Source organism: Rosa chinensis, chromosome 2 (assembly GCF_002994745.2).
Source record: "Rosa chinensis cultivar Old Blush chromosome 2, RchiOBHm-V2, whole genome shotgun sequence".
Classification (NCBI taxonomy): domain Eukaryota; kingdom Viridiplantae; phylum Streptophyta; class Magnoliopsida; order Rosales; family Rosaceae; genus Rosa; species Rosa chinensis.
Genome location: NC_037089.1, coordinates 24,090,410 through 24,118,044, shown reverse-complemented (window position 1 = coordinate 24,118,044; position 27,635 = coordinate 24,090,410). Strand labels below are relative to the sequence as shown.

Here is a 27,635-nt window from a genome sequence, read left to right as displayed (position 1 = left end):
CGGCCCCGTGAGGCTTGACGGCAAGATTTTTCACATCAGCTTCTCGTCGGTTGTTTCAGTTGACATCTGCTATTTATATCCTTTAATGTGATCTGCCGAGTCAGTGGTTCCATCGTATAATCGAAACGTAGGGATGGTGAATCTTTGCGGTTTTGCTGTATTCAAGATGTCATCGGTGAATGGGGATTTACCGACATCTCGTGCGGTCTTAGTGGCAAGCTCTCGAGGGCCGGCCCGTTTGCATTCGTCGATCAATTTCTCCATTTTCTCGCTCCACAATTCATTACGTGCTCTCTTGGATTGCCTCGCACCGGTTCCTCCATTTAGTCCTACATTTAGAGTGCCTACCACCCCCTCGGCGATAGATCTTCCAAAGCCTCCATTGGTTGCTCCACTGATGCCTGCACTTGTGACAATGTTGAGGGCCTCATCGTCGAGCTGTAGAATTTTTTTGAGCTTTCAGCTTCGGCGGGCCTCTCTGTCCTATTTTTCCTTCCAGAGTTGCTCGACCACTTGCCGCAACCTTTATGTCTCATCGATTGGTGGCACGTTTAGGTCTCTGATTGGGATTGGGGGAGGTCCATTTGGTGGTTGGTTTTCGTCACTCCCAGTCCTTAGTGACAAAAAGAGAATCTCGTCAGGTGCAGCTCCCGCCATCAATATTTTCAGGGAAAAGTTTTCCCACAAACGGCACCACTTGTTGGTAGTGAAAAATTCCGATTAGAAATTTGATCCAACAATTAATACGGACTGGATCGAGAGCTGAACCGAGGACAATTGAGAAGTTTCGATTCGTTGTTGACCTGACGATGACGAAGCAAAGACCTCTCTTCGCTTCGTGACCTGTCTTCTCTCCGTAATCTCCCTTTGCTTCATCACCTCTCTCCACTCCATAACCTCTCTTTGCTTCATCTTCTCTCTCTATAACCTCTCTTCGCTACTTAACCGCCCTTCACTTCGTCACCTCTCTTCGCTCCTCAACCTCTCTCTGCTCTGTATCCTCTCTACGCTTCGTCACATCTCTCTGTAACCTCTCTCTGTTCCGTAACCTCCCTTCGATTTGTCTCCTCTTTTCGTAACCGCTCGCCGCTCCGTAACTTCGCTTTGCTTCATCTCCTCTAGCCTCTCTCCGCTACTTAATCTCTCCACTTTGTAACCTCTCTTTGCTCCGTAGCTCTGATGAGGAAGCGGAGACTCCTCTTCGTTGTCGGTGCGATGATGGGTGTATCTGTAAAAGACTCTCCGATGTCTAAGTCAGTATATTTTTGAGTTGAGTGTATAAGTCTCAACTAGCGTTCGATGTCATACCTGGTCGTCTTATCCCTGTTTATAGGTGCATCACGGCTTGCGCTGCAAGTAAACTTGCATGGGAAGTCATCGATAACTTATGCGGCAAGTCACGATTAACATTGTAGTTATTCCAGTAATTATCACCTCTTATGGCTACGATCATTGCCATACTCAATGTTGCAATGATTAACGTACTTACTGCTATAATGATTGTAGCACTTCCTGCTACATTCATTTCCACATTTATATTTGTCTTAATTGTAGGGCAAAAATATTTGATCACTCCCACAACTGGTTACATACTTTCAATTTTCAATTTTCAATTTTCAAATTATTGATAGCTATACTAATTTATATGCATGGTACTGGCAAAAATATTCTTTCGATTTACCCCCATCATGTATTTGTATACCAAGTCTCTGATGAATAAAGGCTTGGTGCAGGTATCGTTTCTGCATGTATTTATTGAAATGTAGACCTTCTGAGGCTTCTCATGGCGCCCTGGCTTGTACTTGACCTCACCAATATGTATAATGTGTGGCTGTTCTATACTTAATTGCTTCTCTTTTCAACTCTGTTGCTCTCCCATATGTACGTACTTGCGCTGAACTCTGAGCTTCTGGTGAAAGTCGAATCTCCCTGATGTTGGCTTTTCAGGTCATGTCTTTTATCTTTTAGAATAACTTTGGCCATAAGAAACAAAAAGGAAGGATCCAAATCCTGAACAGAGAAGATGACTTAATTAGATAGTCTCCCGATAAGATGTTTAAGCCTAGATGTGCATTAACATTCAGATACCGGTGGTGCTTTAATCAAACTCAAGTTAGCATGTAGCTTTAATAGGACGAACAGTTTGTATATGATCGATATTAATTGTCGTAATAATACATCATTCAAATAATCAGATGTATTAATTAAATCTCACTGCCGGCAGAGCGTAACTAAGTCAAGGGCTGGTTGGGCTATAGCCCAAACAAATTTCGATCAAAAATCTCTCAAGTATACCTATAGTGCAATCCCATATCCAGTCAAATCAGGTTACTACGAGAAAGGAAAAAAATTATGCGTGAATCAGCCTTCATCTTTCATCTTCATCTTCCGTTGTGTTGGTTCTTTATCTGGGTTGATTTAGATGGAGCAAAAATGAGTAATTTGGTATGAAGTTTTAACGTATTGGCGGAAATGAATTATGGTTGAGAAGACAAATCAATCCTACTCTTCTATCATTTCCACAATATACATACACTAATCAAACCTACTCTTGCTACACTAATTGGGATTGTGATTGCTATTCCAATTTCAATGATACATACTCAATTCCTACACTTATGTATAGTTGTACTAAAAAAAAATTTTGGCCTTCGCCCAAAAAAAAATCTAAAAATGTAGGCCAACCCATTTTTAGATCCTAGATCCGCCACTAACTACTGGTGATCGACTTCCATAATCTTCAATCTATCACTCTACACTGCTCTGAAGATTAAATTCTATCATCACATGCATAACATGTTTGAGATTGTCTAGTCAGGTTACTTAATCTCATAATCCCTCTCTCCACCTCCTACGCATTCAAGAAAACAGTACTTTGAATGCTTGTTATGAATTATTGATCTATCAAAAGACCACGTATGCATGATATATATATATATATATATATATATATATATATATATAGAGGCCCATTCCAAAGTGGACGTCCGCACTTTCGCTAAAGTGCGGACGTCGATCTTCTGCAGTGTTTCAGGCGGTGACGGTGGCTCGAATCGGGCCGAACGGAGGTCAGGATTGTAGGTTTCTGGGCATTTTGTGATAAAGCTACGACTCCGCGCAATTTGGCAAAGATGTACAAGTTGTCTAGGACTCCCCACGTTAAGTTTATAGTTTTTACGCTTTGGGCAATAAATATTGGAGTTCCATCTAAAACGAATCGGTAATAGATGATGTAAGGTGATTTTAGCTAAGTACGTGCATGTATATTGGGTGATAGGAGAGTATATTTGATCGTGGAGTCAAGGTATTTGTATAATACGGTTAGCTATTATGTTCTAATTATTTTAATTGATAATAAGCAAGTTTCGATCACATTACACAGAAACTGAGGTCTTGAAATTGTGATCAATCTATTCACAAGTTATGCTTGTAATTTATTTTATTTTCAATTTTTTTTAATTTTTCAGGGTTAAACCAGTTAAAATTTTCAGTTTTGGCTAATAAAACTTCTTTTCTTAATAATAGTATAGATTTGTTTCACTACTAGCATCAAAATATTTTGGGAAAAAAAGCTACATCCGGTGCTATGCAAGCAGTTAGAGCAAGTCCGCCTGTTGAGCTTGACGGGTCAAGACTATTCACTGCTTTTTTGCCTTGTATTTCCACTATTGAGGTTGGCTGGTCAAACACTGTTCACAAAATGTCAAGAATTGTCACTTTCGTAAAAGTGACAATTCTTGACATTTTGTGAACAGTGTTTGACCAGCCAACCTCAATAGTGGAAATACAAGGCAAAAAAGCAGTGAATAGTCTTGACCCGTCAAGCTCAACAGGCGGACTTGCTCTTACGTTAGAGATAATATCAACTCAACGGGTGAACTACCGTATCATGTCCTGATTATCTGATCATACCTTACTTGCCAGAGTTAAATACCGTATTTTATGTCTCTCTCTTTTTTTTTTTTTTTTTTTGGCATTGAAGAAACAAAGGAAAAAACGCTACATCCGGTGCTATGCAAGCAGTTACGTTAGAGATAATATCAATGATTGGCCAATAGTAGTGAACTACCATATCATGTTATTTATCAATGTATCATAATGAGTTATTCATTTTAATCATGTCCTGATTATCTGATCATACCTTGTCGGAGTTAAATACTGTATTTTATGTCTCTCTCTTTTTTTTAAGCAAAGAGCAAAGATACTCAACGAAAGTACTATATATATCTAATCAATAGCATTACTTTATTACCATATATTAAGAGGTCGTCTAGGGTACCTTGATGTATGTCATACCTTTATTTTTTATTTTTTATATTTTTAATAAATTAATGTAATGAAAACCTATTGAACTGGTTAACAGGTTATCCACTTAAATGTTCACATGTGTCATTTTAAAAACTAAAATTTACCATATTAACAACACATTCTATCTTGATATGCAATACTGTTCAAAAATATATAACAAATATTGTCAAAATAATAAATTACAACTAGTAGAACTAAAATTACGACTTATGACCACACTTATTGTGGTTATTGTAATTTAGTGGTCAAAGATGTAAATATCATAGTTGGACAACTTTGATCAAATGGAGAACATTAATTATCAAATAGAGAACCTCTTTACAATACTAAGTACTTACATATCTTTTGGTCTAATATTAATTTTATCATGTGTACTTACATGAGCATTTGCCAAACATAATTAGCTATAATGACTCACGCTCATGCTACTGCCAGTGGTACCAACTCTCACCAGCGGAGTGACCTACGGAAGCACAGCCAACCAGGCTACCGCCTGAGTCCCGGCTCATGCCCAGATCACCGCTGACTCGCCGCCATTCGCCGCGTCAAGATAGCATCAGAAGCTCTAGAAGCTGGGAACTTAAGCATATCAGTCCCACATCGAAAACACGAAAGAGATTAGCCTTTTTTCCACATATAAAAGGTTCTTTCATCTCTCCTCATTAATTACGCTTTCACTACTTACGTACTATTATTTTGTCAACATAAATACATTGACTAACTTAGGCATCAGAGAAGAGAAGACCGCCCAACGCGGTCTCCCTCTGACGCCACTTTGTATTTTACTTGACAGGTAGCGGAAGCTCTGAGAACGTTGCAGGTAGCGGTCCGCCCATCGGACAAGCGTTAATCAAGACTTGGGCCACCACTCAATCTTAAACATTAACATTGGCGCCATCTGTGAGAATCCTTGGACAAAAGGCCATCCCACCACGACAATCACCATGACTAACGGTAGCGTGGGAAACGCTGAGGAGCAAGCGGATCAATCTGCCAACCCTCATCCTACCAACCCTGCGGCTAACAATAACCCAACGGTTAACGTTAACCGAGCACTATTCAGCACTCCAGTCAACCCTAGCGTGGAACCCCAGGGCTCATCCCAGGTCCCGCTGACCCAAACTGCAGCAGAGGCACGATCGGGCAGCAGTCGCCCACCAGGCCAGGATCTCGCAGTTATGTATGAGCTGGCATTGGCGGACCTCCACAAGGCAAATAGGGAGCACGAAAAAGAGCGCAGAGAGAAGGCCGAGGCCCAAAAGCAGGTGGCCCCACTGATGTCAAAATTCGACGAATTGAAAAAGGCGCTGGAGGCAAACGCTAACCCAGTGTAGAGCGAGCAATCGCGGAGCACCAAATGTAGTCGACCCAATACCGGCGGATTGGTACTTATACCAATCATACAGATGTAGGTACCGCCGAATCCACCAGAACTATTGGAAATGGGCCCACCTCCCCTGCCCCACCTAATGATGGAACAGGAAGCGGAGTCACAACCGCACACCAAATGCTCGGCAGCTAGGGCTAGAACTGAGGGCAATCCACCTGTCCCCAAGTGGGAGCTGGTTCAGTGGAATCTCCAGGCAGGGCCCGCTGGCGACACAACCACCCTAATCCTAGAGAGGATCTAGCAATTAGAGCAAAGGCTAATCTGGGCAGAGGCAGGCGCCCCAGCGCCAATCCCAAATCCGCTCTTTGCGTCCAGACTAGGACGATTCACCGCCAGGATCTTGCCAGCCGTCAGACCAGCATATGCAAAGACACCAAAGATGTCACATTACAACGGCATGACCGACCCATTCGTCCACATGGACACCTTCAAAAAGGTCACCAACAACAAGGGATTTGATGACGCCACCCTCTGCCACTTGTTCAGCGAAACATTGGATAGTGAGGCGATGAGTTGGTTCTTTGAGTGCCCACCGGGATCCATCGACTCATTCCATGCACTATCAAATGCTTTCCTCTCTCCGTTCATCCTGCTAGCCACCGGACATCACAACATAAGTCAGTTGTTCAACGTCAAACATGACGCCAAGGAAACATTGAAGGCATTTGTCACTAGGCCTCCTCCAGCCATCAGGAAACTGCTAACAAAAGCTCTGCTACGCTGCCAACTGATAAGAAGAGAGAGTGGCAATAGGGCAACTACCAGAGCAAGCGGCAGAAGGACCAGCATTACAACAAGGGCAACCGCTCATCCCATGAGGATAACCGCAACAAACAGACAGAGTCCTCCCACCGGTTCGCAGTGTTTACAGTCCTCACAGCCTCGTATGAGGAGATATACGACCAGTGCAAATACCAAATACCGCCACCACCCCTAAGAAAATACCCAAGGGTGGGGAAACCCAAGAACACCGGTAAGTGGTACAAATACCACGAAGACAGCGGTCACAACACTAACAACTGCAATGCTCTCAAAACGGCTATTGAAACGTTATACCGTGATGGCAAGATGGAACAATTCAAGGTGCGCCAACTGCCACATGTGGTTGCCAACATCGAACCCATGTGCCGCATCAACACCATCTACGGCGGTGCTCCAATCACCAACATGTCTCATAGGGCAAGAAAGCACTATGCACGTGCTAACCACCCCAAAGAGGTTTGCAACATCCGCTATGACAGATCCGCTAAACTCCCAAGGTCTGGTTAGGAACCCATCACCTTCTCGGAGGAGGAGGAGCGTGGAGTACATTTGCCCACGACGACCCATTTTTGATCGACGCCATACTCGACAAATGGTCAGTGGGAAGGGTCCTTGTTGACAGCGGATCTGCTGTCAATGTCATCTTCAATGGTTGCTACAACCAACTCCAGTGGAACAAAAATTACTCCAAGATCATGAGCCGCTGCTCAGCTTCTCCGGTGACGTCACGCAACCACTCGGTTCTGACTACATGCGACTAGTTATCGTTGCTAGTCCATGCACAGCGGAGATACATACAGAGTTCATCGTTGTCGATTGCTTCAGTTCATATAATGCCATCATCGGTGGACCGACACTCAACAAGCTCAAATGCATCATAGCCGGATACATGCTTCTCATAAAGTTCCCCACACCCAACAGGACGGGATGTGTGAAAGGAAGTCGGCCGCTAGCACGAGAATGCTACTCAACAACTATGGCCCTGTCGACGCGCCGCCATGAGATCCTAACGGTAGGAAACAGAGTACCGTCAGAAAGTATTTTCAAGGATCCTAGGGATGACGAGGAGAAGTACGTCAAAAAGGAGCCTATCAACCCAGAAACACCCTTGAAGGTTATCAGCATCTCCGACGAACACCCTAAGCGGACAGTCTGCATCGGCGCTCAACTAGCCCCAGAGATAGCGACTGAACTCACCCAGTTTCTACGTGACAACGCCGCCGTCTTTGCATGGTCCTACGCTGATATGTCGGGCATCTCCCCTGAGATTATCACACACATGTTGAGCATAAAACCGTCTTTCTATCCTATCAAGCAGCGGCGAAGGGCCTTCTATGAAGAGAGATATCTTGCAATAAGGGAAGAAGTCGCCAAACTTCAGAACATTGGGTTCATCCGCCAAGTTAATTACCCTCAGTGGATTTCCAACTTGGTCATGGTCAAGAAGCCCAACGGAAAGTGGCGGATGTGTGTCGACTTCAAGGGTCTTAACAAGGCATGCCCAAAGGATAGCTTCCCGCTACCCCGCATTGATCAAATGGTCGATGCAACCGCTGGACATGAGCTCTCAGCATGATGGACGCCTTCTCCTGCTATAATCAGATCAAGATGCACCCCGGAGAGCAGGAATGGACCACCTTCACCATCGACAGGGGCCTATACTGCTACAATGTCATGCCTTTCGGTTTGAAGAACCTGGTGCAACTTATCAGCGGTTGATGAATGCCATGTTCGCGGAGCATCTCGGCAAGATAATAGAGGTATACATGGACGACATGTTAGTCAAAAGCATCAAGGCCAACGGACAAGTGGCAAACCTCATAATCATATGCGCCATTCTCTTGGCTTATGACATGCGCCTCAACCCATAAAAATGTTTCTTTGGCGTCACCGCTAGCAAATTTATAGGCTATGTCGTCAGTGAACGGGACACAGAGGCCAATCTTGACAATGTGCAAGCCATCCTCAATATGAAGGCTCTAGAATGGAAAGTGCACGTTCAAAGCCTCTAGGGCAAACTAACCGTCCTCTCTTGGTTCATCTCCAGGCTCACTGACAGGTGCCTCCCATTTTTCAAATTTCTGAAGAGGACCCACAAGAAGGTAATTGACTGGACACCAGATTGTGAGGCGGCATTCCAGAGCTTGAAGGAATACTTAGCATCAGTCCCAATTCTTTCCATTCCTGTACCAGGGAGGTACTGTACATCTTCTTGGCGGTATCCCCATCAGCGGTAAGTTGCGCCATTGTACGAAGAGAGGGCTAAGAGGAGCTCCCCATATTATACACCGGCAGGGGCATGAATGGGGCGGAGATAAGATATACCCCCCTGGAGTAGCTAGCTCTCGCACCCATTGTCTCCGCTAGACGCCTCCGCCAATACTTTCAGGCCCACACCATTCATGTCTTAACAAACCAACAGCTGAAGCAGGTAACGCAAAACCCTGAGCACTCTGGGCGCCTCAGCAAGTGGGCCATCGAGTTCAACGAGTTCGACATTGACTATAAGCCAAGGGCCGCCATGAAAGGCCAGGCAGTGGTAGATTTCATCGCTGGCCTCACCGAGCGTCAGGATGAACCCAACCTAGGGGCACAAGAGGCCAGCACAGAAATGGTAACCGCTGAGGAACCAGCCCCGCAGCAGACGGCTCCGCTTGCGCCAAGGCCTGGGGCGCCGGAGTCATCTTGACTGGACCAGGGGGACTAAACGTGGAATACGCGTTAAAATTCAACTTCAAAGCCTCAAACAACATGACGGAGTATGAAGCGCTCATTGCCGGCTCACTCCTCGCCATCGACTCAGGAGCTGACAGTGTCAACATATTCAGCGACTCTCAACTAGTCGTTAACCAGGTCAACGACAGATTCCAGGCCAAAGACCAGCAGTTAGCGGCATACTTAGGGTATGTCAAGACACTACTTAAAAAATTCAAATTTCACACCATCACACAGATTCCCAGGGAAAAGAATGCCAAGACTGACTCACTGGCAAGACTAGCAATCGCCCAACCACACCAAAGTCCAACGAACACAAGGGTGGAATGCCTTGGGATTCACCAAAACCCTGGCGGAGATCTTCAACATTGAGGTCAATCCCAGCTGGATGGATGAAATCATAGAGTACAAGAGCAATGGAACTCTGCCCATTGATAAGATCGAAGCAAGGCAACTTAAGCGAAGGGCAACCCGCTATAACATCCAGAATGGCATGCTTTATCGCCAAGGGTTCAGCCATCCCAACCTCCGGTGTCTGACCCCAGAGGAGGGAAAAGTCATTCTTACCATGATACACGCTGGGGAATGTGGAAACCACTCGAGCACCAGATCTCTAGCCAATCGCACAATGCGGCAAGGCTACTTTTGGCCCACACTCGGCCACGACGCTAGAAGGGTGTCAAGGTCTTGCCACAGATGTTAACAATATGCTGACCTGCCCTATGCCCCAGCGGAACCATTATCAATTATTATTGGCCCATGGATTCACTCCACGTGGGGTCTGGACTTGCTTGGAAAATTCCCAACCGCTAAGGGCCACTTCAAATACATCATTGTCGCCATCGACTACAACAGTAAATGGATTGAGGCAAAACCGCTAACGGCAATAACTACCACCAAGGTAAGTCATTTCCTCTGGAAGAACATCTAATGCCGCTACGGCGTCCCCCACACAATCATCACAGACAACGGCACATAGTTCAACAACAAGGAACTCATATCTTTCGCCACCAACCTGGGCACCAAGTTGAGTTTTGCATCTGTCGCTCACCCCCAAACCAACGGCCAAGTCGAAGCAGCAAACAAAATAATCAAGAAGCTGCTAAAAATAAAGCTCGACGACGCCAAGAGTTTATGGGCAGAGAAACTCCCGGAAGTGCTCTGGGCCATCAGGACCACCCCAATTTCCGCCACTTGACAGGACCCGCCCCCGGATTTCACCCTGAAATCAGAAGTGGCCCTACGGGGTCCACCTTAGAATAAATTCTTCAAAAAATTTGGCAGAACTTCCCCTAAAATGGACTACCCAAAACATGTAGAAATGAAATTTACACTTCTAAATCACCCAACCTTATTCTCCTGGAGCCACCCTGCTCCCCAAATCACAACATCGTCCAATTCACATAACACAAAACGCAACTTGAATAACATTAATCCCACAGGTAATCAGAGCAATTCTAATAGAAAGGTAAACAAGGAAAACCTAATTCAAAGGCAAACACGGAAGCCATGCTGTTGACTATGCCTCAACTCCATGTACGCCTGACCTCAACTAATTTCGCCTGCAAACTGGCCATTTGAAACCAAATGGCCCAAGGGAAAGTACATAAAAACCGTTAGCGTGAGTGGACAAAAAGGGATTTTATACTTTCCCACATTTATTCCTTTAAAAACTCAATGCATGCGACAATAGTAAAACATTTGCCTTTAAAATCGAGAACCTTGTAAATACAAGCCAACCCTGTTGGTTAAGGGAAATAGGACTAGCCCTGCTAGTCAAAAATAATATAAAAGTAGGGGAAAAAGATAGTCATACGAATGAGCCTCCTAGGCTCGGGTGATAGCCTCCCAGGCTAAAGTACTCCCATATTCACCCGTTATATACCCACACGCCACTAAGTGTAGCGATGAGGATACTGGGCTTCAGCATTACTGTCACAAAGACAGTAACCAGCGCCACAAAGGCGGACGGGCTTCGGTGATCCCATCACCTCGCCACAAAGGCGGACATCAATGCTAGCATGATAAAATCACCCAAAGTATGGAACAAGAAAACATATCCAAAAACCCAGTAAATCCATAAATACATAAGGCTTCCCCCATCTCTTGTAAAAGAATTTCCAACGACGTGTCCCACACGCCAAGATAATCTCAAGTTTAAAATAAATAGAAGAGAAATAATAAGAAAACATGATCTCTGTAAACTGAAACAAAACCAATTCTAGACTCATCATCAAGGCATTCCCAATGCCAAATCCGAAAGTCGATAAATAAATAAGAAAGATCAATAAATAAACGGCGTGTCCCACACGCCAAAAATATTCTCGAGTCAATGATGAATAAGCAAGGAAGTTCAATAATGAACTAATATTTCATTTTGGAAAATACCATGGAAAATACTTTATTGAAAAACAACATAAATCATAAATTCGAATCCGAGCATAACAAAATTAATATCCGAAAATCACAACCGGAAATAATTCATAATCACTTCATGAAAAACATCAATGAAAGTAATTCCACGAGATAAATCGAAATCAAAATCCAAAAACAATCATATGCTCGAAAAGTAATATGATAAATAATTAGAGCATTACTTTAAGAAATTAATGCATGCATCATTATTTAAAAACAAAAGTCCACTCACAGTACTATACAGGCTACCACGCATACGAGTTTCCTTCGTCGAGCAGTAACTCGATATAGTGCCCTGTACACAAATATATTCCCTGAATAACAATTCGGTAATTAAATACGATTCCTAAAATCTATTTCCGTCTCCGATTTAACCCAAACTTTACCACCAACACCATTTCATTAATTTACAAGTTCTACGGCAGATTCGAGAGAAATCCGACGGTCGGATTCTCATAAATCGATAACCGAAATTCTAAATTTCCAAGAATTTATAATCGATTCAAAACTTCCCTAATCTTCACCAAACTTCATATATAAGCTGTACATCATTTATAGGATTTATTAGGTTAAAAATTGAAGTTAAAAAGCTGCCCTACGCGCCTCCACCCGTGACCTACAGTGGCGACGCGTGGGACCCACGCGCCGGTGGCCACCACCTCCAATAACCACCAAATTTTGGCAGCAACAACTACTCAACACGCCCAACAACTTTCTCAACTGTGAGAAAGTCAAAAAATGAGTAGAAGTACCTCAACAATTAAGGAGAAATTTGAACCCGATTTTTGAATAGTGACGCAGAATTTCAAACCTTCAATTCTTCCTTCTCGCTTCAAATCGCTGTAAAAGGTTCAGGGAGCATCATCTACGTCCCAAGGTGCTTCCAATGGACTAAGGTTTATCGCTGAAGGTGGCCGGAATCGGGAGATATCGGCGTTGACTCAAAACTGCTACAGTGACCGTCCTCTTCTTCTCGTTGCTTCACACTCCACAGTCCAGAATCAATCACCAAACCACCATACAAATGTAGAGGAGAGAGAGAGCTTTCCAACAATAGCTTATGCGTCAAAATCCGTCTCCGGATGTAGGAGTTATGGCTAGAAGAAGGTGAAGAGGTCGGAGAGGAAGAGAGAATCGGGGAAAGAGGAAGAGGGAGGAGAGAGAGGAACCCGAGTTACCACAGTAACTCGTGGTATTTATAGAAAATTACTATGAACAGTAATTTTAGTATTTTGGTCATAACTTTCGCATACGAACTCCGATTTTTACGTACCACATATGCACGCGCTCGGTTTAACACCCTCTACAACTTTGAAAATTACTATGAACAGTAATTTTAGTATTTTGGTCATAACTTTCGCATATGAACTCTGATTTTTACGTACCACATATGCACGCGCTCGGTTTAATGCCCTCTACAACTTTCATGAAGAACATTTTCTCAAATTTTGACTCGAACAAAAAGTCAACTTTTAGGGCCACTAAAAGTATTGAAACAAATTAAAAAGTGAAAGTAGTTGTCGTTTACCGTCCAAATGACTAGTAAACGGGTAAATTGAGATACGGAACGTTACACCACTGGTGAAACACCATTCTGCCTGATGTTCGGAACTAAATCTGTCCTACCTATTGAGGTCACCCAACCTACCGCTAGGGTCGAGGGCTACGGCTCTGAGACCAACGGCGAAGGCATCAACCTCGACAAAGACCTCCTCGAGGAGAAACGACACAAGGCCCATTTGCACAACTTGCAACACAAGCAACAGGTATCACGTTTCTACAACGCCAGTGTCAAAGCCCGGAACCTCCAACTGGGGGACTGGGTAATGAAGGAAGTCATTCCACCGCCAACGGCACGTCGCCCAACTTGGGAAGGGCCATACAAAATAGTAGAAGTCATTAGCCCCGACACCTTCTACCTAATGGACAAAGATGGCGTCACAATGACCCACCCTTGGAATACCGAACACCTTTGATATTACTACAAATAGTCATGCCGCTACCCAAGTACATCTTGACTTAGGTACATTTTTGTTCAATATTTAGCTAAGGGAAGCTACCCAACGGGTACAACCCCGCTTTTGTAAACACTGATCTATCAGTTATCAATGAAACGAGGAATTATTCAAACCATTGTCTCCAAGTCCAAGCACAAGAGTTAACTGGCAACGCCAACAATATTCGGCGGACCACGTCCGCTACATTGTGCACTTGGAACAATTTTAATTCCTTTAATGTTTCGTTGATTAGCAAAAGCACAAGTCAAAACTCTAGTGGTAAAACAACATTCAAACAACAATCATCGAAAAGAATCCCACACTTAGAAAATTTCAAAGGCAAATACTTCATATATTTAGGGTCGGGACTCCCCGCCCAAAAAATTTGTCAAAATTACAAAAGCGGCGACATCCTCACCCTCCAGTGATGGTTGTGGCCCTGCCAGGCGGCCCATCTGATCAGATCCTGGAGTAGTAGGGCTCGGCGTCACCATCGTGCCATCCGCTCGGGTGTGGGCGGCCATAAAGTCAGCACGGGAAACTTCAAATTGGGTAGGAAGTGGAGTCCTCTGAGAATCGTCCGTCGGACGCTCACCACTCTCTCCACTACCTGAGCGAGCACCCTCAGCTGGAGTAGGAACCACACTGCTCGCAGGTCCCCGCTAACCAGATTACCCGGCGGGTTGGGACGCTTTCACCCAGTCGATGGCGCCCTTCTGCTTCAGCATGTCCAAGTTGGCGGCAGCACCAGCCTTCGCCGCCTCCATCATGGCTCGCTTGTACTCCGCAGATTGTTTAAACACCTCCACAGTGGTGACCTCCGTGCTGTTCCTCTTAACTTCCAGCCGAGCAACCTCATTGTTAGCATTAAAGCCACCCTCAAGTGCAAGAGGTACATGTTACAGAATAGGGGATTAAGTAAGGATGTCGAACCCACAAGGATTGGTAAATCCTTTCCTAGCTAGGGAAAACCTAAGGAAAAACTAGAAGAATATGCAAATATACAATCACAAACAAAGGCTCACAAGTGAACCAAAGTTCATGGTGAGTATGTGCAAGATGGTGTGTAGAGATTTGATTTTGATTTTGAGATTGGTTTCTATTCAAATTGAAACAATGAAAGCAAGTAATATAAACTAAGCTAAACTAAACAAGTTGTTATCAAATGGATGAGAGCTAGGGCATCGGGTTTCACCTTTTGCCTCCCTTGCAAGCATTAAAGTAATTGAATATGAATGATGCAAAGCTAATTGTCCAACTACCCTTTTAGCATCCGGATAGGACTACTAAGGTGCAAGATGGTGAGTATGTGCAAGATGGTGTGTAGAGATTTGATTTTGATTTTGAGATTGGTTTCTATTCAAATTGAAACAATGAACGCAAGTAATATAAACTAAGCTAAACTAAACAAGTTGTTATCAAATGGATGGGAGTTAGGGCATCGGGTTTCACCTTTTCCCTCCCTTGCAAGCATTAAAGCAATTGAATATGAATGATGCAAAGCTAATTCTCCAACTACCCTCTTAGCATCCGGATAGGACTACTAAGGCTTAAACCCCTTTCATTTTATTAACTCTAACCTGATAAGTCTAGAGCTAACTACCTAGAGACAAATTCAATTACCTGATAGGTCTCAATCATGTGCCCCTAAATGCATAAAGCTTAGAGTTTAGGTAAACAAGCAAGCAAACCAATCCTATCTCTAGGTGATTTTAGCTCACTACCCTCACATTCACACATGGTGTGCTTTCATGCTCCCTTTTTCCCTAAAGGTAATCAATCTCTAGGAAAAACTTCATGTCATGGCAAACACATAACTTAAATTGATTAGGTCTAAGTAATGCATTCAACTATTGACTTAGCATGTGAGAATGACAACATGAATTTGCATCAATTTATAAACAAAAGCATCAATACAAGCAAGTTTGGCTAGGGCTTTCAACCCTAGCCCCAACTAGTTCACTACTCACACATAGCTAGATACACAAGTTTCAACATTCTATTAAACATCAAATACATAAAGAGATAGGGAGTAAAGGGTGACTATTGATGATGCCGGAAGAGGTGGTGGAGATGGGTCTCCAAGAACATGATGTGGTGGTAGTCACTTCCTTCTCCTTGCTCCAAACTCTTGATATTGGTAAGAATAGTGAAATTTGGAATCTCTAAGGTGAGTTGTGGTGTTGAGTGGTGGAGGAAATGGAGGATGTAGTGGTGGAAATAGAGGTTTTAGAGGTGGAGATGGTGGTTTTAGTGGTGGAAATGGTGGTGTCTTCTCTAGAGAGAAAATGGATCTTGGATAGGATGAAGATGATTGAATGGAGTCAAGAATGCTGAATAATTGGTCTTTGGCCTCTTTTTGATCAGCTAGGTGTGTCATCTTTGGTCCCCAAGTGTGCAAGAGATGCTCTTACACCATTGTCCCCCAAATGGTCCCAAATTGGCAAAGTGATAAATGGACAAGGTGTAGGGAGATATTTGAATTTCAAGTGATAGGAGATTCTCACCACCATAGTTCTCCTTTGCTGGAGAAAATACCCTCCATGAGTGGCGGCTTGCCAGAAAAGTTTGCGCGAAAAAGTCGCCGGAAAAGTCAATTTGCAATTTTCTTCCAATCTCCGTGTCTTCTTCCCCTATCTTCAAATCTCCACATTTCAAGCCTCAAATAGTCATTTTATTCTCAATGCAAGGTTTCCTACAAATAAAAGGAAATTAATTAAAAATGGTAAAATAGCATGGAAGACAAATCAATTTTCATAATTATGGGGCACAATTGCATAAGTAATTTGTGACTCAACACTCATCCTCCAGCCTCTTCACCTCCGCAGATTTAGCGGCAAAATCCAACTAAAGGATCTCAACTTTCTTAGCCTTAGCCGCCACTTGATCCTTCAGCAGGGTTATGTCTTGCTCTAGCTTGGAGACATGGTCGTTCCGCTCGAGATCCCGCTCAATGGCAACAGTCAGCTTGCTGCGGACATCCATGGCATCGCATTCTGCCTTGGTTAGGCACCGCTCAACATCCGCCATCTTGGATCTCCTCCCTCAGCTGCCGCTCAAACCGAGGCTGGTTTGAAGCGGCAAGGAACAACTCGTGCAGCCCGACCGACAGATTTCCAAACGCCGAGCTAAATGGCAACCATTGCATGGCTGTCGGGCGAACGGTCCCATCCAACCCTCCAAATCCTAGCCTCTCACAGAGTGGAAGAGAAACTCCCGCTCGGGGTCAGTCAGGAATTCGACATACGCGCCAAAGGAATCTAGACCACTCTCTTGCACCTCCCCGACAGCAGCCACTGTCACCTTCGGCGGGGCCTGTTTTGCCCTCTTCTGCTGGCGGGCCCTGATGGTCTCCACGTCGTCTTCCTCCTCTTCTTCATCAGCGTCGTTCTGTCACCGCTTCTTCTGCAGAACCGCCTGTGTGGTACCGGCGACGACAGGCCTCGAGGTCACCTGTGGCTCCAGGACCGCAACGGTAACGGGTTCTATCTCCGCCACCACTCGGTTCCTCTGGGATCCACGCCGGTTGGCGGGCACTCTCTCCCTCACCTTCTCGGGGGCGGCCTATACCTTGCTCCCGCCGACAGCCCCATGATCTGCGCCAGTAACCGCCTGAACCACGAGCGAACCATTGGCACAGAGATGGGAGCGATATATGCGGCATCGGCAGCACCACAGGAGTCTCTGACTGCCTCACCGCCAGTGTCTGAGGGTCAACGATGGTTTGCTGAGCCGCCAGCCCAGCTACATACATACTTTCCAAAAAATTGTTAATCTCTGTGCGGTCCATAGCTTTGGCAAATGCGTCGCGACTCGCTTTATTACCCGGTGGAGAATCTACATGAAAGGCAACAGGTTAGCCTGGTACAAGCTGAACTAGGGCATAGATCAGCGGAAGTCACTTACCAAGGGCGTGAGTCAACTGTTGATCGACCAACAACTCCCAACCGGTGAGAAGACGTAGGTCTAGCAGGTTGCGATTCTGCCAGTAGGCCCTAATCCTTGCCACACGACACTCTTCCTAGCACGTCAGGTTAAAACGCAGGCCCGCTGCACACAAAAATGAGGTAATGATTGAAACAATGGAATTATCATAAAGCAAAACCGCCAACTTTGGGTAGCGGAGGAGGCCAGCGACAACCTCGGATAGGTTGGAATTCTGACTTAATCCTGAATGTCGGCGCCCCCTCGTTTGTCCCCGCTTGATATTCCCACCCCGAGGTAGCAATACAAAAGGTTCCCCGCTAGGGGGACATGGAATCCTTTAGATTCTAGATTAGCTACGGCGCCCCCTGGCGGCAGCTCAAGTTCACTTGCCCCCTGCAACCTTGGCGCTTCACATACACCAGTTCATAGAAGTGAAGTACTTCCGCTACGGTAGGCCCTTCACATCCCGACAGACGCCAGAGCTAGTTCAACGCCATCAGCAACCGCCACATGTTGGGGCAAATATGCTTAAAGGCGAGACCAAGCTCGCACACCATGATCTGGAGGTTGGGGAGTAGCGGAAAGGTGACACCTTGGCGGAAGATGGCCTCGTGAACGGCAACATACCCCGCCAGCAGAATGGAGGCCTTCTCATCAGAGGTTGGTGAGCGCAACTTCACTATTCCAGGCAGGCAGAACACCCGCTTCAGATGGTTTACGGCGGCCACAGTCATCGGCCCTCCCACCTCATCAACGGTGGTACCGTCAGGTAAAACCCAGGCGGACTCTATCTCTTCGCCACCGGCCTCTCCCCCGTCAACAAAACAACTAGCGGCGCTATTGCTCACTAGCCTCTCCTCGCGCCTATTACAAGCGGCAACATACTCCCTTACAATAGAGCTCTCTGGACACCCGGCACGACCTATTGTTACTTCCCAAGGTATGGTCTGTAGCGGCTCGATATCTAGCGGAATGGACAATGAGGTTCCTGCATGGGCAAACGGACGCAATGAGTCAATAAATATCCTATTCGCCACGTTCAGCAACACGTTAGACCCGGAATCCTCACTGCTCGAGATCTCTACGACGCTAGCCATTACAAACCCTAAAACCCAAACCAGTCAGTTCCAACAAGATCTAAACTATTCCTATGTCAGATTGTAGCCAAGAACATCAAGAACAGCCATTCCCAGAAAACCTAGAAAGTACCAAAACAAGAACAAAACACATACACTTAAACCCAGATTCGACCATCTAGCAAAGCAAGAAACCTCAACCCCCGGTCAAACATCTAAGCCCATCCCTAAACATCATTCTACACCCTCAGAACACACCGGGGAGGGACAGAAATCACTCCAAATACCAAAAACAGAAACTGACAGAAGCAAACCAACAAAAAACCCAATAAAAGAGGGACGAGATTCAGGTTACCAACCTCAAAGATGGAAACTCTGGTGCGCTTGAGGGTGCTCGCCTTCACTTCAAGAGGTCTTCGTCCTCCAAAGATCGATAACTTCACGGAATTGCAGAATCTGCTTCTCCGATCTTAGAGCGAAGCTTGAAGACGACGATGTTAATTCAAAGTGCAAAGTGTTAAACCACTAAGTTTTCCTCTCTTTTATGTCAACATCAAACCAATCTACGCCGTCCGCTAAAAAACGACATCGCATGACAGCCGTACAAGAGCCCCACGATCGCACTTACTCTCCTAATGCCTCAGTTACAAAATCAATTATTACTCACATTAATGGAGAGGAGGTGGGAGTGCTGCAGGGACGTTGTTCCACAAGCTAACCCAATACTTGTTGGCCACATGTCGGACGCCGTCAGACGAAGCGTCTAGCTAAAGTAACCATCAAAAAAGAAGAACACCAATGAGGATCTCCGCTAGACGCAACTCCGCTAGCGGAACTTCTCCCCTTTCATCTTGCAAGTGGAAGTCTCCACTAGACGCAACTCCGCTAGCGGAACTTCTCCATTTTCATCTTGCAAGTGGAAGTCTCTGCTATACGCAACTCCACTAGCAGAACTTCTCCATCTTCTCCCTTTTCATCTTGCAAGTGGAAGTCTCCGCTATACGCAACTCCGCTAGCGGAAGTTCTCCATTTTCATCTTGCAAGTGGAAGTCTCCGCTAGACGCAACTCCGCTAGCGGAACTTCTCCCTTTTCATCTTGCAAGTGGAGATCTCCGCTAAGCGCCACAACGCTAGCGTAATCTCACCCTCTCCACCTTACAAGCAAGGCAGTCTCCGCTAAGCGCAACACCGCTCACTGGTCTACCACCAACCAGGTCCCCACGACACCGTTTGCCGCTTACTATCCGCGGAGGGATTTCCGCCAGCGGCGATTCCCGAGGCAACGCCTCCTCCTGAAGACGACCGCCACGCGACGTTACATTCAGGCTACGTCCCTCTTGGACACGGGGACACGTCAACAGGCTACGACGGCCCTGATCAGGCACATTGAGCCCCGCCACTCGGGTACCAAAGATTAGGCTCACTACCCAACACCCTCTGCTCAGTGCAGCTCCCCTCAACAAACAATATACCGACCAAACGGAGGTCTATCTTAGCAGGGGAGTGGGGGACTCCCTGGGGGACCTAGCAAGGGCCCACCCAAAAGGGTACAAAGCGTTTGCTCAGTAAGTCCATGGTTGACAACGCACTGATGCTAATTATGCTTTTGCAAGTCTAGCGGAAGTAACGCTTCAAACCGCTAAGCAACTCCCCAACCAAGATTGCCCTCCTTGATTGGGGACTTGGGGGACTTGTACTTACATGAGCATTTGCCAAGCATAATTAGCTATAATGACCCACGCTCATGCTACCACCAGCAGTACAAACTCCCACCAGCCGAGTGGCCTACTGAAACACAGCCAAGCAGGCTATCGCCTGAGCCCCGGCTCACCCCTAGATCACCGCCACGCGCAGCGTTAAGATAGCATCAGAAGCTCCAGAAGCTGGGAACTGAAGCATATTAGTCCCACATCGAAAACACGGAAGAGATCAACCTCTTCCCCACCTATAAAAGGTTCTCTCCTCTCTCCTCATTAATTTCGCATTCACTACTTACCTACTGTTATTCTGTCAACATAAATATATTGACTAACTTAGGCATCGGAGAAGAGAAGACCGCCCAACGCGGTCTCCCTCTGACACCGCTTTGTATTTTACTTGACAGGTAGCGGAAGTTTTGAGAATGTTGCAGGTAGCGGTCCGCCCATCGGACCAGCGTTAATCAAGACTTAGGCCACCGCTCAATCTTAAACATTAACATCATGTTCACAACACAAATATTGTCGAAATTGTAAAATGGTTGATAATCTTGTAAATGATGTAATTTTTGAAGTAATTACTACAAATAGAACAAAAGTTACCACTTTTATATCAATTGTTGGGGTTGTGGTAAAATGTGTAGTCATTGTAGTAATCATTTCATTAATGATAAAAACATAAATATTTACCACTCTGACAACAAATATGTTGTCACACTTGTTAAATTATCCATAAACTAGTACATTAGTTTAGGTGGAGTAATTACTATGAATAGAACAAAAATTACCGCTTTTACTTCAATTGACGTGGATTGTGATAAAATGCATGGTCATTGAAGTAATCATTTCATTAATGACAAAAACATAAAGATTTACCACTCCTACAATAAATTGGTTGTCACACATGTTAAATTGTCCATAAACTAGTACATATGTTATAGGTGGAGTAATTACTACAATTAGAACAAAAATGATCATTTTGCCATCACTTGTTGTAGTTTGTGGTAAATTATGTCCATTCAAAAATAATTACGACTTCGACGATGGAATTTACACAATATATTACTTTAGTTACATATTAGAGAACTTCATTACACCAGTGAGGACATACGTGGTTTTAGTCAAAATATAATGGTTTACCTATATGATAACACATTGTGATAGCATTTGTAAATTCGTTTCAAAAGCAGTAATAACAAGTTGTACATGAAGTAGTTAGTACATCTAAGAGGAGTGCTAGGCTCATACTCACCCTGAGTGTGGATGAGACACACTCCTCCTTAACTTCCCACGTGTCTAAAGAAAAGCTCACAGAAAGTATGATATTTTTATTTTCATTCATTGCCCCTCTTTAAATTAAAAAGTAAAAAACCATTATGTTTTCTCTCACCCTAGTGCCCTCTACTCCAACTTCGACCTTTCCAGGGTCTTAGCAGTTGCCGCCTTCTGCCATAGCCGTCTCCTCGCCTCCTCTACCTAAACCGTCGTCGGAGCTATCCACGACCAAGAGTACTCCACCGCCGAAATCGCCTACTACCACGATCGGGGTATGCATAAGCGAGGTTTGATTTGGGCCTGCCGCTGCTAGACTACTTCACCACAACGTTCCGATTCAAGATCAGGTCGAACTCGTCGCTACTACAAAGCTCTGAGCTTGAAGCATCTCAATGTTTTCGATTAAGCAAAGAATAATTGCAAATGGTTTTAAATTTTAAATATATGAATAATTAAAACTGCTCCTCTTCATATTTGTGCACAAATAAAGGATTTGTGGTGAGATTTTTGGTAATTGGGTCGAAGATGAAAGTGTGGAAATGTTGGAAGTGTTTGGGGCCAAGGATGCGACGGGAAACGGCCATGGAGCCGCGGCGGCGGCAGGGGTCGGGCTTGGGCTAAAACCATTTGGCGTAGACTTGGAGGAGGAGGACAAAGAGAATGACGAGAGGAGAGAGTGAGAGAGAAGATAAAAGAATTTTATATTTTTTAGAAAAAAATTAAAAAGGGTAAGAAGGGAAATAGAAAACTCAAATTTCTATGAGCTTTTCTTTAGACACGTGAGAAGCTGAGGAGGAGTGTGGCTTCTAAAACAAAGATTATATATTTTTATATTAATTGTTGTGGTTGTCGTAAAGAATTATATTTGGTTAAGGAAACTACTAATGATATAGCTAATTAGTAATAAAGACTATTTAACTAATACAAATTCCGTGAGCCTAGGTTAGAAGGTTTTTGTTTTTAATAAGGAAAAAATGTAATTGTCAATTGATAATCAAGCATTAACCAAACATTAATTGGCTAATGATAAAATTAATTAGTAATAAAGACTATTTAGCTAATAGTAATTCGGTGAGCCTACAGTAGGATAGAAGGTTTTTTTTATTTTTTTATTTTTAAAAGAAAAAAATGTAACTGTCAATTTATCATTAATAATTAAATAATAATTGGCTAAGGACTAAACAGATTATCAAATGTATTATTCAACTAGCCTCCATGTATGATTCTTGCGAATGGCAGCCCTAAACCCTAGCTGCCCCCGTTTTGGGGTTCTCAAATGGAGGCCAACTCCGGTCTCGCCTCTAAGTGGAGCCTTCCTCTCCACGCTTTGTGGCTTCTCTTCGGCCCTGCAACGCCTTTTGTTTTCAGCGAACACCCAACCAAAAAACCTCTTTGTCAGACTGGTTTTCTCAACCATGAACCCAGATCTTCTCATGGGTTTGTTCGAAGAAGAATTGGCCTCCGGTGTTGGGCCGTTGAAGCCTTTCGACACTGGATTGCAGAATAGGGTACATCGAGTCAGATCTGACCGAGTCGAGCGAGACTAAAGGATGAATGGCTCGAGTTGCGGGAACTGGCCAGATCTGGTGGGATGTTTCAACCATGGCAGATCAAATTCCTCTCTGTTCAGAACAAGACGGCGAGGGGAGTTAGGTTCAGACTTGCTGAGATGGCAGTTTGGAGAGGATTTTCAATTTGGATCAGCGCTGGTATTGTGGGTCGTGTGAAGTTTGATGCGGCGGCGATGGTTGCAGGTGCACAGGCGGTGGTCAGTGTGTAAGCTGATGGGTTACAAGCGGCGATGGTGGTGGTGGTCGTGGCTGGGATAGTTACCAAAGAAGGGGTGCCCGATTATGGGGTGCACAGATCAGTTGGGAGGCCCAACTCCAATTGGGTGCCCATATCAGTTCAATGGCCCAAATCCAGTTGGAATCTTTAGGTGTCCGAAGCAAATTTGGAGGTTTCCTGGGTTCTTTCACAAATCAAACTAATGGGCTTTAACTCTATGGGATTTCGCATCTGGGATCCAGGAGGATTGTCTTAACTACATGCCATTTTATTCTTTATGTTTTGGGATGTGTCTATGTACTATGTTTTTCATAGTTTTATAGGCTCACTCTTAATAAGTGTGCACTAGTTGTCTAATGGGTGGTGCTAGCATACCACGTCCTAAACTTGCCCTTGAGTTGGCAAGGGAAAGTATATATCCATGCCATTCTGGCTTGAGATGAATGAATGATTACTTGGTTAAAAAAAAATAAAAAAACAGATTATCAAATTTTAAATATTTTGGACCATTAGATATATTATTAATCCAATGGTCCAAAATATTTAACAAAAAAGGTGTATGACAAACACCTTGGTACCAAAAAAAATTCTCATATATTAATAAGGAAAATACTTCAATACATTAATGTACCGATACATCAAGTAGACTAGGTTCAATACAGAGGTAGACTAGCTCGGTAAAATGGTAGACTAACTCCATGCATGTCTACCGATGTACTGAACTAGTCTACCTCTTTATTGAACCTAGTCTACTTAATGTATCGATATATTAATGTATTATAGATGATCCCTATTAATAATAAGCAAGCATATTTGTAGCAACAACTGATCATTACAATTTTTAGGCCAATTCATAGTTCGTACAAGCAATAGTTGGAAAATATATATTAAAGAAACATGTATAACCAAAGTTGTTCTAATTTATAACGAGATACATAAAAGCAGAAAGCATGCATAAATCATAATGCCAATAGTGCTACTTAAACAAATTAATAGATGAGTGTTATTGAAGTAAAAACTGGGCCTCTTCTTGAATCCTTCCCACCATTTCATACACATCAGCTGCAATATCATTCATTGAGGTCAACTGAGAATTATCTTCAACCTGTTCATCATCATTCAAACCATTCAATTAATTAAGAATCGGTTCAACTTTTATAAGAAATGACAACAATATATATAATATTCTACTGAAAAGTGATGGCATGGGATCAAATTTGGTGTTGATATATATATATATATATATATATATATATAAAAGCTTCTTTCAGTAAGAGATTTTGATTTCAATCTTCAAATGATGTAATCAATCAATGACAAGTAAATAGAATGAAACAACTACTTCAATGATTTTGCTCTTTTTTTTTTCCTTTTCTTTTTTAACTAACCTTGACGCTGAAAGAGTAGAGGATCATGCTATCCATAGTTGTGACATTAAGGTGAAGGATCATAAGACGCAGAGAGTGCAACCCAACCACCATCTTTAAGAGCTGTCTTGGGTGTCTTTTCAAAAGCACTTTAATGTTCGCATGACTTTCTACCATTGTTACTTCCACATCTGCAATTGCCCCCGACCGCTTCTCCCCCATTATCTCGTGGGGATGCACCAAGTTGTTGTTCATGTACTCGCTATGGCCATGGCCGTGGGTGTTAGTACTCGAACAGGTCGAGTACTGAGGGAAGGTAAAGAAGTTGGAGAATATGGAGGCCAAATCCAAGTGTGATTGTTTGGTTCTTCTACCGACTTCTAAAGATTGCAGAAGTTGCTCAAGCTCCTTCACAAAATTTATGGCTCCTCCTATGATTGATGCTTGGTCACCCTAGAGCCAAAACAGCCAAAACCAATCAGTGCTTACAGAGAGATCAAAGATAATTTCTCTCACTAGAGAGTCTCACATGTTCAGGTATTAGACACTCTGAAGCATATTCGAATGTGTTGTGTTCTTATTCATAACCGGAAAGCATAATAGCGCAAACATCTAGTACTTACCCTTTGGGCATAGGAAGCAGGCATCATAGAGCGCAATGCGGCCAGATAGTCATTCATGAGCTTCCTCCGATTGCGTTCAACAGCAATGTGGGTAATCCTCTGAGTCTCCACCTCTTCCTTGTTCTTGATGTTTCTCGTGCGCCGCCTCTTTCTCCGGCCTGTGGTGGCCATCGGGCTAGAGAAAGAATTGTTGAAGTTGAAGTTGCCAGTGCAGGTTTCAGGCGTGGAATTAGAGTTGCCGGTGTTGACACTTTGCATTCTCACCTGTGACGGTGAACAGTACCCCATAAGGCCTTGCCCTACAATATTACCATTGTTGAGCATATCATGTTGAGCGTAGCCTTTTTCTTGTTGATCATCATCTCCTCCGAAACCAAAGCCATGGTCCCAAGATCTACTTCCTTCCAGACCATTTCCACAGCTAAATGGGTCTGGCTGGAACACCACAGCTTCTAACGTCATACTCTCTCTCTCTCCCCACGGACTATATGAAACTCAAGATGGTCAATATTCCAATATGGGAGATGCAAAGAACAAGTGCAAAACTTTTGCTTCTGTGTTTATGGAGATCTGATCTCTCGCTATAATTTAAAGGGCTTGAATATATAATCCTCCAACAGACACACAAAGACTAAACTGATCACCGATTGGCTTAGCAAGTTGCAGTGATACTCAAAATATTATATATATCAACAAGTTGCAGAGCCAACTTGGGGGGGAGAGAGAGAGAGAGAGAGGGAGAAAGCGTGTGTTAGTGCGATTTTTTTTTTTTTAACAAAAAGTTCAGGAGGGAGGCTCTGCTACACTACTAGGGTCAGAGCAAACCTACGATTTTGACGTAACAGGACTTACAAAACTGGCCACAGCCCATTGATATGGAATTATGCATGACATTTTTTAGATTACCAACTAACAAAAGATAGTTTGCAACGGAATACGAACTTGGATGGAGGCTCTAACACAAGGCCGTCCTTATCCAGTATCAACTAATTCAACCTTTGTTGGCTGTGTGATTTCATTTCGTTTTTTAATAATCTCGTCGTTATTTAATTATTAACTAAATTTAAATATTTAATTACTTTAATGAATTCTTTAAATGCCAGTCGTGGCTCATCGGGGGTGTGATGATTCTCTATAGGGCTTTGAGGGTGCCTATATAGACATGAGTACGCCATCATCATCGGAGACTGTTGGTTGACGTATGACTGAGTCTGGCCGGAAGTACACGGGGCGGCTTGACTACCCGAAGAAGCAAGAGCAGAGGCAGGGAGGGGTCAGTGACTGTGCCACAGTACTAGTTTGTTGTCAGGGAAAGAATCCATAGGGAGTGACCATGCATACAGACAAAGGAGGGACAGAGTCTGCACGAAGCAATCATCCATGACAAAGACCCTTTCTTTCCATTTGACTGATTCAATGTCCTCTTTGATTTTACTCTCCGTAACTAGCTCTCTCTCCTAAATCAATAGTAATATGATTCTACGTGCATAGATTCGTTGATAAGTTCTCAATTAGGGTGCTTATAGGGAAACCAAAAAAAAAAAATGGTTATAGTTAGACCTCTCAATTTGCTATTTAGACTTCTTATAATTTTTGTAAAATTTTATTTCTTATTTTACCCACTAAAAAAATAAGAAGAAGAGAAATAATTTCCTATTCATCACAAGCCCAGCTATTTGATCTTCCTTGCAATGAGACCTTAAAAAACAACAAGAATTGGTCTTTGGGCATGGATCCGGAAAGCCAAATCTCAATTTTGAGCAACAAAATGAGCAAAAAATTCATCAAATCATGCTTTCATATTCCATAATTTCTTCTTGCGCATAACAAATTCTCTATTTAATTCCAATTTAGAAAAGATCATCACATCATCATCAAAACTACACCTCCCTCCAAAAAGGTTCAATCTTTGCCAAACTAAACATTATTGATGCATCAAAAAACCAAAATAAAGACCAATTCTTTGTGCGAAGCAATTCAATTTTGGTACCTCTCGCTTTCTGAGACCCAAGAAATACTGAGCTCACTAAACCCAATTCAATATCATTTTTTTTCTCCGATTACCGTTTCAACTTATATAAAATTATAAATATGGATTTGGCAAGCCTTTAATTTGAACCCCAAGCCAACCACATACTTAGCTAATAAGTCCCAATTCAATCTCAAAATCAAGAACAAGTAGTCAATGATTATGGAAGTCATTATTGTTTATCCAGAGCTTGGGTGGAAAAAGAATGAAAAAGAAAACTTGTTAATCAATCTCCATGACCTTATATTAAAAGAATAGAGAACCTT

General features: G+C 43.6%; 1 protein-coding gene across 2 annotated transcripts; it reads right to left on the bottom strand.

Moving 5' to 3' along the window:
• Window positions 1–24,160: 24,160 nt before the first annotated feature.
• On the bottom strand, window positions 24,161–26,016 carry LOC112188543 (transcription factor bHLH94). Of its 2 annotated transcripts, none has more exons than XM_040515252.1 (3): window positions 25,341–26,016; window positions 24,739–25,170; window positions 24,161–24,470 (listed from the first exon to the last, which is right to left on the bottom strand). In XM_040515252.1, exons 1-3 carry the CDS (start codon window positions 25,800–25,802, stop codon window positions 24,354–24,356), a joined length of 1,011 nt encoding a protein of 336 aa, XP_040371186.1. In that variant the 5' UTR covers window positions 25,803–26,016; the 3' UTR covers window positions 24,161–24,353. The 2 variants fall into 2 exon arrangements, with proteins under 2 accessions (XP_040371186.1, XP_024183450.1); XM_024327682.2 differs by having other exon boundaries at window positions 24,161–24,455; window positions 25,341–26,007.
• Between the last annotated feature and the right edge of the window lie 1,619 nt (window positions 26,017–27,635).

What these genes read in the sequence shown, in the direction of transcription:
- LOC112188543 (XM_040515252.1), bottom strand. Translation starts at nt 25,802, where the DNA reads ATGACGTTAGAAGCTGTGGTGTTCCAGCCAGACCCATTTAGCTGTGGA. An exon ending in CTGCTTCCTATGCCCAAAGG is followed by an intron (nt 25,171 to 25,340) that starts GTAAGTACTAGA and finishes TTTTGGCTCTAG; the next exon opens with GGTGACCAAGCATCAATCAT. An exon ending in TCTACTCTTTCAGCGTCAAG is followed by an intron (nt 24,471 to 24,738) that starts GTTAGTTAAAAA and finishes TTGAATGGTTTG; the next exon opens with AATGATGATGAACAGGTTGA.